Source organism: Octopus sinensis, linkage group LG13, assembly GCF_006345805.1.
Source record: "Octopus sinensis linkage group LG13, ASM634580v1, whole genome shotgun sequence".
NCBI lineage: Eukaryota > Metazoa > Mollusca > Cephalopoda > Octopoda > Octopodidae > Octopus > Octopus sinensis.
The window spans coordinates 37,221,524-37,233,679 of record NC_043009.1 but is presented as its reverse complement, the minus strand read 5'-3'; the positions used below and the strand labels follow the sequence as shown (position 1 = coordinate 37,233,679).

Genomic DNA, 12,156 nt, shown 5'->3' with positions numbered 1-12,156 from the left:
TAGGTATGTAGATAGACATTTATAAGTATATATATATATATATATATATATATATATATATATATATATATATAAAATATTAGGGAATAAACTCAAACTTAGAGGGAAAAATCAGATTTAGGATTAAATCAAATTTTATAGTAAAATATATTATATTATATTATATTAAATTAGAGATAAAACCACTATTAGGCAAATCAAACAATGAAAAACATAAGCCAATACATAAAATTAATTAATTTATATTATTTTAAATATATATCAAAAGTATTAAAAGTTTAATAAAAGATAAAGAGTAAAACACTACGATCGTTTCATGGCTGTACAATTCGTAATAATTCGAGTTATGGTTACAGTCAATCTTCAGGTTAATTGAAATATTTATCTTAGCGAGGTTTAGCAATATATATATATATATATACGCTCGTACATACGCTCGTACAAATGCTCGTACAGGCACACACATACGCTCGCACACATCATAACATGTAGCAATAACAGTAGCATTGTAAAAGTGTTAATAAAGTTGATACCGTTTAATGGCCAGTGATGCGATACAACTTGATTACGAGTCACACATGGTGTGCTACGCTCCACTGGGTCTGTTTCGCGTATCGTTATGGCTCTTGTACACTCATCAATACCGGCATAAAGATAGACATACAATAATACGTTCTCACATGCACATGTTCATACAGTCCAGCGTATATATATATAAAATAATATGTTACAATTACTCAATAGTCAAGATAAAACACTGAGTTTCAGATGCCGAAGCGGAAATCCACAACACCATCTCTTCGGTTATCTGGCCATCTGAAAAAACGCTATGAAAAAATACCGTTATATAAAGGGAGATTACTGTGTTATAATTCTGCTACTTATGTAAAATAAGATTAAGATTTCATAGTCTAGTCATACGCTCACACGTGCGTACTTATACGTCACTATGAAAACGTACACATCTTCACTCGCATTTTATATATATAGTTAATCCAGACATGAAAACACAACAACACGAGGACGTGGAACAAGTATAATGTTATTGGACGCAAAGGAAGGGAAAGCAATAACAGTAGCATTGTAAAGGTGGTCACTATTTCGTTGGTTTGTAATATAGAGTTGTATTATTGTTCTTTTATAGCTACATGTTTACATTTATAATTAAACATACGACTATATCTTTTTTTATCTGTTTTCTCCTATACACATGACTGAATGGAAAAAAAAGAAACACTGTTGCAGCCCTCTATCTTCCTGTTTCTTCAGATAACTAATTAATATGTCGAAAGATAACTTCTTTGTCAACATTAAACAGCACCCAGGCCATAAATGTATTCTGCTTTTATTTGTATAAGTTTAATTCCCTTGGCTACTGTAGATGTAAGTAGGTCGAACAATGGTCATGCCAATGATTGCTATTGCGTAAAATAAAAACTTTTTATCACTAAAACAATAAGCTTGTCTTTTTCCTTAATAGAATTTCCGCTTTGGAGAATACTTGATTATTATGATTATCTCCCCTTCTCAAGTGGAACTGGTTCTCATTGCCAATTGGTAATTGTGACACATCGTTTAGAGGCGGCGGAGAATTTTTCTAATAACTCAAGAATTTACGTTGTATGACATCATATTTATATGTATTTGTCTATGTTACGCAATTAAATATTTTATTGTCTTTTCTTGTTCTTTTTAGTGCGTTTCAATATTTGTTTTTGCTATCATTTGAAGTTTGTCTCTCTTCTTTTTCTAAAAGGTCATCTCGAATGTCCCGATCACACCCACGCTGATAGTTTGTTGCTTATAAACATAATCGATGAGGTTCGACGACAACTTGAGGAGACACAACACAAGAACTAAGGACATTGTAAGGAAGATCAGAAAACGAAAGAGAGAGAGAGAGAGAGAGAGAGAGGGGGGATGCATAGAGAAGATGGGAAGTTAAAATTAAACAACACGTTCTTCATATTAATATTCATCATCTGCGTTGTGTGTATGTGTGCGTGCGTGTGCGTGCGTGAGAAAGAGAGAAAGAGAGAGAGAGAGAAAGAGAGAGAGAGAAAGAAGAGAGAGAGAAAGAGAGAGAGAGAGAAGAAAGAGAGAGAGAGAAAGAGAGAGAGAGAAAGAGAGAGGGAGAGACAGAGAGAGAGAGAGAGAGAGAGAGAGAGAGAGAGAGAGAGAGAGAATGAGAGAGAGTGGTCAGTCAGAAGCACTCGGATTTTTAAGTCTAAGCAAGAGCCGATGGGTTTTGTTTATAATTTCTGCAAAGTGTTTTTCTGATCAGTTCTGATATCTGCCAACCATCATTAAATCGTTATCTATAAAGTGAACAGAGAGACCTGAAACCATACACACACACATACATACATATTTATATATATATATATATATATGTATATATGTATATATATATATGTATTATATATTTATATACATATATATACATATATACATATATACATCAACGTTAAGACCACTGTGTGGTGTTTACAAAGAGCAACGTATGATCCAAATAAGGAGATGAAGAATGAATTTAGCGCATTTTTATCAGTAGTTACATTTTTTTTTTCGGTATCAGTCCGTTTTAAACGTCTGTATGTTATCGGTCCTGATCGTGTAGACAGTCGGAACTCCCGGTTATTTCTAGGTTTTTTAATTGGAATCAAGAGGAAAATGAAAACTGCTGCAGAAATTGCAGGTACATCAACGTTAAGACCACTGTGTGGTGTTTACAAAGAGCAACGTATGATCCAAATAAGGAGATGAAGAATGAATTTAGCGCATTTTTATCAGTAGTTACATTTTTTTTTCGGTATCAGTCCGTTTTAAACGCCATTACACGTAAATGAATAAATGTAACTGATCATAGCTCAATGCGAGAACGCACCTTCTGATGCTGTTCTGATGAAATGTCACACCAATGCAGTCAACAGCGGATATTACATAACATATCGCATGAAATCATTTATATGGAAGGGCGTGAAAAGCGGAGCAGTACCGAAACAATAGCCGAGCTTGATAATTGCTTGATAATTGCTCGGATTTCTCTCGGCAAGAAGCTAATAGTAGCCTTGTTAACCCACAAATAACCTCTGTGTGTGTGTATATATATACACATACACACAAACGCACTTGCACATACATACACACATATATGCATATATGTGTGTATATAGATAGATATATAAATATCTGTGTATGTATATGTGTGTGTGTATGTATGTACATACGCACACTTCCCTAATAAATGGAGTAATGGTTAGTTCACCATAATATATCAGATACTTTTCAATGAAATTTCTTTTACTTATTCTTCAAATTTTTATTCCTACTGGATTGTAGCGTTGATGCCGTTATTCCTGCCATTGTTATTATTTAAATCTTAAGACTCCACAATTTGATTATTTAATTATTTTTCTTTTGTTTTTAATTTATCCAGTATAATTCCTTTTAATCAGTTATTATATTCTTAATTTTATAATAAATATTTTTATTTTCATTTTTGATTTATTTCTAATTAATTTTAAATTAGATTTTTTTTTAAATTTAGGTTTTTATCAGTATATTGCTATTATCTGAAATTTTGAACTTTAAATATATATTCCTCTAAGAATAAAAAATCTCCCCTAAATGAAATATATTCCTCAGAAAATAATTCACTGATTATTTCCATTGGGGTTCTCGCTAGCTAATCTGTTTACCCTTCAAAGCCAATATTTAAAATTAATGCTGATCAATGACATTCCATATTTTTTTATGAACACCTTAGGTATACTTGCCTCGTTTGTATATTTGTTGCGGTCAATAACGGTTTAACAGCGGTATGAGTTTCAATACTACCTCAAACTTATAATTCCTAAGTCTGCTGATATACACACCTACTTCTTGCTTTGGCCAAAAATAAAGTTTACTACTGTCTCCCATAAATTGTTTTCTGTTCTCTATCCCAAGCAGCGCAAGGAAGCTTTGAGAAGGATTTGTTGATGTAATTTTATCGATCTCTGTAGAATCCTAGTCGATTAAATATAGATAAATTAATTTGCATGTTTAATAAATCCCAGAATTATGTAATGCAGTTATATATGAAACGCACATAGGCTGATTAGAAATGTATAATTCTCCATTCTTTTGTGTTGTCTATCTCTCTCTTTCTCTCTCTCCCCCTTTCTCCCTCTCTATACAGTCATCTGTGTATCATACGTAGTGTGAAGATATCGCGAAAGGAAAATTTACAGCCATATTCGTCGTCAAGGGATATCTCTTATGGAAATGTACTGTTTAAAAACATAACATATATCGAGGGGTAAAAAAAGTTGTCCCAGCAAAAGCTAATGAGAATGCTAGATGTATTTCTGCCTCGTTGAGCGTTGTTAGTAGCGTGTAGTCACAGCTAATTGAATGCTTGGGAGAAATTTGTCGCCAACGAAATATATATGAAAATAGTAAAAAAGCAATCGTTGGTGTTTGCGAAAACGGATATATATAATATATATAATCTATAATATAAATTGGACATGGGCGGCATACATGTGGATACGGGTGCATAGATTGGAATGCAGTTTGTATTTTTTCCTAGCCCCCATACTTACCGAGAAAATCGATCTGAAGCTGTTTTCTGACAGGTGTGGGGGGAAGAAATTTTCATACAGCTGGAGGCTCCAATCGAAACAGGGGGCCGGAAATGATAAGGTTGAGAAACGCTGTTATAGATTATGCCTAACCGAAAACGATCACACCCACATCATCCAAACAGACCGGGTGAAACCGAGTTTAACTGCTAGTATAATATAAATTGGACATAGGTGATCTTTCTTGTCTTGAGGTTCACAGCCAAACGGCTGGGTGGATTCGCGTGAAAAATGGCACATATATGGAGACGGGTGCATAGATTGGAATGCGGTTTGTATTTTTTCCTAGCCCCCATACTTTTTCTTATGGAATTCCCCTGTTGGTTCCGCCATTAAAACAGTCAGTTGCTCAAACAGCCGGCATATACCATTTCGCTAGAAACAAGGGAGTACAGGATGACATTCAGCCAAAACTTTCGCAATGCTGTCTCTCTTCTTTCACCTCTTTGTAGGGTTAATAATCTTAATCTTTAGTTACAGTTTCTCATTCAAACTACATAATAGGCAGAATTGTCGGATTAAGACATTAGGGTGTTTTGAGGGAGATTTGGCTGCTATTTCTACTAGATCTAGCTAGCATGTAGAGGTCTGTACTTAATTTTCATTCACATGCTTGCATTACAAAAATTTAACAATGTTTTCCATAAATTAACTATCGTAAACACATACACACGCGCAAGCATGCACGCACACACACACGCGCGCATACACACACAGACACACAGACACACACACACACACAGACACACACACGTCCATTTCATATATCTTCTTTCAATTTCTGCTCTCTGCAAATAAAATTTTTACGGATACAACTGCTTACAAAAATAGGGATTAATGTATAATTTCTTTGTATATTCATAATTAAATCAATGTTTTAATGATTAGACAGAGGTCCAATACTACAGCTCTCAAAAACAGACTACGTACAAATTACTTCTTCACAACTACAGCGCTGAATCCATGTAGAACAAATTTGTTTTGTCTTTTTCACTTTAACGATCGTTGTAAGAGAACGTCCTACAGTCGATTTTGAAACCTTCAAATTATTGGCAAAGCTCAAACTATAGTCCCAGGATTAGCCCCCACGGCATATTTCAATGTTTCATCATTGACCACTGACGGAGGGCATGTACTTAGCTTGTTATTCAGTCACATATTTCCAGTTCGAAATTTATTGTCATTTACTTCCTCTTCCTGCTGTGCAAATTCTCATCCAACATGCAGCACTGATATTCTCGACGGCTTGAGATGCATTTTTACAGGATTTATACAAAAGAAAAATTTTAACTTCTTTATGCAAGGCGTATATATTTTTTCCATTGCAATGCATTTAATATGAGAATGGGATCACTGAAAAAGGTAAATAGATCCAGAACAGGTTCCTTTTCATTGAAAGAACCCTCGGTTTACTTCCACAGAATTCTTTTAACTAATTTCTGGTGCTTATATTTAATCTTTCTAAGGCAGCAAGCTGCTAGAACCGTTACCGCGCCTGACAAAATGCTTAGCATCATTTCTTCCGACTTACCATTTTCTGAGTTCAAGTACCACCGGGGTCGATTTTTGCCCTTCATAATTTCAGGGTCACTAAAATAAGCACCAGTTGAGCACTAGGGTCGATGTAATCTACTCCCTGCCCCACGAAATTGCTAGCTTTAAGCCAAAATTTGAAACCTAATTATTACATAAAAGAAAAGAAATTGCATAGATGGCGGTTTCTGGTTCTGGTTCTGAATAATGTAAGGTGTACATTTTTTACAACGTGCCAGGGACTGTGAGTAGGGGAGGTAATCATAATATTTAAGAAGGCTAAAGAGCTACCTTATTTGCCTAATTTCTACGTCCTTTCCTAGAAATACGGTCTGTATTTCATTAAATTTAGCATAGATGGAATATTGAATATTGTAACATTGTTGAAAATGTCTAGTCTAGAAAGCTAATTTTCTAACGGAACAGAGGGTATGGGTGGAAAATATCTATTTTAGCCTATGAGAAGATATGTGCAGAATCTCTTCAATAATACCTTTCAACTGTTTTTATTTGTGTGTATTTGCGAATGTGTGCGCGCGCGTGTGTATGTATGTGTTAGCTTGTATTTTAAGACAAAGTAAAATATATTTTATAACCTTTAAAATTGTCGAATATGATAAAATTCTTAAAAGAAAATATCAATTTTCACAATAAATATTCTTGAAGTTTTTTTTTTTTTCTTTTTAAATTCTATAACCTGCTTGAAAATGGCGGTAAAGAGAAAGTTTTTACTGGACTGAATTGGAACATGGAAATATGTAAATTTAATGGATTTTACAAATTTTAGAGAATATATGTTTTCAATATATGGTTGACACATGACGTAACGAGTTCAACTCCTTGGGTGGAGGTGAGTTGTGTTCTTTAGCAAGGCGTTTCATTTCGCATTACTGAGACGAAAGGAAGCAACAGCTAGATATTAACCTTGTGACGAACTCCTCTGAAAGTAGGTCTTTCAAGAAGGAGAAGCGATCGTCTAACACTTTATTCCCGTTATAGGATATCTCGAGTTGCCTTACTAGCCTAAAAATCACTGTCGGCGTCATTATCATCAGCAGTATTATCGATTATCAATGATGTTAATTTTCACGTATGAGAATAGCAGAATATTATGTTTCTTTATTAGCCACACTGGGCTGAGCACAGAGGGCACAAATTACAAAGTAGAGCTTCTCTTTTTGGGGAGAAAAAAAAAATAAAAAAAATAAAAATAAAAAGCGGGGTAGGTTTTCGATCAAAATGTATCGTAAAAAGAGAAAAAAAAAAAAACGATCAATAGGGATCGTGTATCACAGAAATGCCGTGATGTAAAGTGTAAAGGGGGAAGCAGATAAGGTTTATCCGTGGATAGAAAAGCCTACGAAAAAGACCACGGTAACCTCGGTCAATAATGTCACATGTTAACACATTTATTTGCAAGTAAGTAACTCTCTGTTTTAAATTTTTCCGGCTTCATAGGATTATGCTCAAGGTGGCTTCGTCATTCATACGTGCCATCCTTGCTACATTCACCCATCTTTTTTTGAAACAATCGCTAGACAAAACTTGCCTCTCTACTCTCACTTTCCTTTTGAAGTGATACTTGAAGAGGTCGATGAGAGATTGACCAGAGAGGAAAGTGTTTGTCTCCACCAGAAACATTCTTTTGCCATAGCTACAAGTATGACGAAAATAGCTCTTCCTTCCCGTTTAAAGGAAGGAGGCGTGGCGATATTGACGATAGACTCGGCTGATAAACAGACTCGTCCCACACGTGACAGCAGTCGTTCGACATAAGCCCACAGGTCGGAAATGGTTGGACACCGCACGAATGCGTGCAGAACAGTTTCGTCGCTCTGACCGCATCTCGGGTTGGTCGGCCCCGCGTTTCTCGAGGCGTGTCTGTAGAGCTTATCCCGAACGGGCAGCGCTTCTCGGTAGCACTGCTAGGCCAGGGATCTCTGGAAGTTGTCCATAGGTCCCGGCCCCAAAGTCGTCTTGAACAGGCGGGTCAGGTATTCCTCGTCGATGCCCAGGTTCGTCCCGAGATCGTCGTCGTACCTCCCCGCCACTAATCCCCTATAGAATGCTTTGGTCGTGTTGAAGTCGCTCAAGGTCGACCCGGGACGGCATAGTTGCTTGAAAGCAACGCGACACTCGCGGTGCCATTCGCCCTTCCTCGGCCTCTTTTTAATCCACGACTGTAGTTCGGTCATGGAGGCGAGTTGCGGGAAAGCGTGCCTCACAAACGGCGACCACACCTGTTCACCGTCGTCTACGTAGAGCCGGAGCTGTCGCAGTCTCAGTGCGAGTCTGCGCATCATCAACCACGGCATGCCCAGTTCTCCTTTTAACGGGTGTTGACAGCAAATGGATCGCCTGACCATCGGGACGCATCCTTTCCACAAGAAGCGGAAGAGAATGCGTTCTAGTTTGGAGATGGTAGGGTCAGGACAAGGCACTACAGTCATGTCGCTTTAGTATGTTGTTTGACTTGCTAATCTAACAGCGTTTGGTTCAGCATGTGTGTGTGTGTGTGTGTGTATGTATGTGTGTGTGTGTGTGTGTGTGTGTGTGTGTGTAATCGATGGTGTAAATGAAAAGGATTGGTAAAGCGGTATTCAAACTTTTACCTTTTCTTCATTACGTTTAGGATGCTCTGCCTTTATCCATAAATTCCTAGGGACTCTCATTCCAACGCACGTTGGCCACTCATATTCGACATTTTCCAGTTGAATTTATCTTAGTAGATAATCTTGATTCAAATTCATAGCCAGTTCTCTTGTGAGATTAACATTCTCGTCTTGTTTATTGATTTTTTACCTTCAAAACTAAGTTCTGTTATGATTTTATGTGTTATTTGTATTATCTACATATAAAAACACCTTAATTTCTAATACATATTAATTTCTACGTATGAAGACATACCACAATGTATTGAAACAACAATGCTGATGTAAAGTACTGCTTATTTAATAAATGAATTTAGAGTACACATATTGATTTCAAATTTTGGCACAAGGCCAGCAGTTTCGGGGGAGGGGTAAGTCAATTACATCGATCCCAGTGTTGAACTGGTACTCATATAATCGACCCGAAAAGGATAAATGGCAAAGTCGACTTCGGAAGAATTTGAACTCAGAACATGAAGACGAACGAAATGCCTCTAAACATTTTCCTCGGTGTGCTAACGATTCTGCCAGCTCGCCACCATATGGAGCATACATATTGATATACATACATATACATTGATTCGTCTATTGAGTTAATCTCATTGATCTTGCCCGACAATTACAATTATTCAGATATAAAAAAATATTTTAAACTACATTTCACTTAAAACTCATGCACTTTCAACCCTGTAAACCAACTTTTCTATATTCTTTCCTGCGTGTTGTGACGTAGAATTAAACACTTTTATATCGAATCATCTCTTTGTATGATAGAATGTTTCTAACGTGTGTACACGTAAATCAGAGGGGACATGACTTGAGTACAGAGGAACGGGAAATAATTTAAATGGTTCAAAATTGTGATGTCTCAGTTCATATACGAGCTTATACTTAAGTGGAAACAATTCTAATTTTTTTTTTTTGCAGAACTATTTTATTTTACCAGTCTTTCTCCCTCTTCTACCACCTTCTCTCCCCCCTCTCTCTCTTTCCCTCTCTTACGTTATCTTCTTCACTCATTCTTCTATCTTCTAAGATGACTCGTCGAACAATACTGAGCCATGTGATCTTTTGCAAAGGGAAGCAACTCCTATCATATCGGAGTTATATCCCATGTCATTTACCTACTAGCTAAAATGTTAATCAGTACACATATCTGTTGGGAAAACAACTTTGCTACACTGAATAATAATCAGCTATGTCACATTTGTAATTAATTGCTTGCCGAAAAATAATAATGTTTCTTGGAAAATATACTTATTTCAAATATACAAATCAGAAATTTGTTTTACGATGAATGTAAACAAACAAAGTTTGCTTTAGAAGCGTTGAGATGTCTTAGAAAGTTAAAGAAGAAATTTTTTTTAATACTCAAACGTAGGATAATGCTAATAATATAACATGAACAGGATAAACTATCCCTAATTTGCAGAAAAAAGTGTTGGCGGCCTTGGTCACAAACACTTTTTTCTGCAAAACAGGGGTAGTTTATTATATCATTTTAGTTTGAAGAAGCACCATGAAATTTTAAAAAGAGTAAAATTATGATTATTGTACCAATTTAACATTGTCTGATATTAGCTATGGTAGAAAAAGTGTATTCCCCAACATTACTCATCATGTGATTGTAACATTCTATTATTGGGACAATATGCATTTTGTTTTATCTGCCACTTTGTCAAGAACTGAAGGACAACTTAGCTTTTGTTTTCAGGGTCTCTGAGACTATAGTGAGGAAAGTAGGGAGTTATAAAATCGGAGACTTAGTACCAAATGCTTGCAACAATCTGAATTCTGCTGAAGTCACCAAAAGACTGAATGTTGCCGGTAGGTTGGATGACGGGATAATTCAATCAGCAAGAACTCAGATCATAAAGAGATCGAATAAAGCAAAACTTTTTGGTATTATCATCAAGGTGGTGAGATGGCAAAATCATTAGCGCACCGTACAAAATGCTTTAATGGTATTTCGCCCGTCACTACGTTCTAAGCTCAATTCCGTCGAGGTCGACTTTACCTTTCATCCTTTCTGAGTCGATAAATTAGGTACCAGTGAAACAATGGAGATTGATGTAATCGACTTATCCTTTCCCCCAAAATGGCTGCCCTTGTGGCAAAATTTGAAACTATTGTTATTATGTTCGTATCGGCATGACACACTTTGGATCGGCCATGTTTTATATATCTTGAACAGTCATTTAAAATTTTTTGTTACATACCGTTTTATTAAGACAATCAAAATTCCAAGTAGTTGGTTGTTGGTTTCTTTATTTATTGCCCTTCTGAGACTCAAATTTGCTGAAAGAAATTTCAGATTTTGTTTTGAAAGTAATTTTATCTCGTATCTCCCTCAGCGAGCTTGGAGGAGATAGGAGATAAGTACGACATGCGTTGAGGTTTTCCATACTTCACTCTCCCCTCCAAAGAGGAGGACGTTTCTTAGTTGAAGGTACAATGTCTAAAAACACTACTGGCAATGCGAAGAACGACAGAGTAGCAACTTGGACAACATTAATAAAAGATACAACAACGGCAGCAACAGTTGTAAAAGCAGCAGTCAATGAGTCAATATCATCATTGACCGTAACGGCAGCAACAGCAGGCCGTTCAAGAATTTGGACCTGGAGATTTCCATTTCCAGCGACTTCGAGGGCCACCTCCCAGTGGTGTCGGGCGTCAACGAAGAGACCTCGACTACAACAAGACGATCAAAGTTTTTTGTTTTCCAAGGTCTGGGGTCTCCCGCCCCTAAGCTCTAGACCATCACCTAATCACCCTTACCCGTTTTGTTGCTTAACAACAGCAACAACAACATCAACAGCAACAGCAATTCCAATAACAATAATAACTACGGAAGCAGTGCAAGTGATAAAGGAAAAATCAATAGCAACAAAATAGAAAAAATAGCCCCGGCAGTACCCTTGGCATGATCTCCTTCGCAGAAGTGGCATCCTATAGGGCGATATAGAGCTTCTCGCTCGAAGACAAGCGGGCCAAGCTAAAGGATGGCGCACGATTTAAGAAAATTTAGGGAAGGAAAGCAGTTATCGCACCCTCGGCTGAAATTCTAACTGAAATTATCGCTGTGTGGCTTTAATAATTCGTTGTCTGAAGATGGCCACGAGCATTCAAGTGGAAAGGACCTTTCGGGATGTATGGTAGGATATCTAGCATGTATCTATAGTAAGGTAGTTAAGCACGGTCGAAATCCTATTTAAAACAATGTGAAACGTATTGTTGTTGCCTACACATCTGATGGTGCGCCTGCAATGGTAGGCAGATTCAAAGATTTCTCATTTGTTTTAAAACTTTCTTTTATCAGTTTAATATCAACAACGCGCTCG

General features: G+C 36.6%; 1 protein-coding gene across 1 annotated transcript in view; it reads left to right on the top strand.

The window, feature by feature from the left end:
• Nucleotides 1–2,445, top strand: part of LOC115218279 (trans-1,2-dihydrobenzene-1,2-diol dehydrogenase-like) — a 37,424-nt gene extending 34,979 nt beyond the window's left edge. Inside the window, exon 7 of the mRNA XM_036508320.1 lies at nt 1,757–2,445. Within this exon, the coding sequence (XP_036364213.1) occupies nt 1,757–1,860 (104 nt within the window). The 3' untranslated portion in view covers nt 1,861–2,445. The remainder of the gene's footprint in view (nt 1–1,756) is intronic.
• The last annotated feature ends 9,711 nt before the right edge of the window (nt 2,446–12,156 follow it).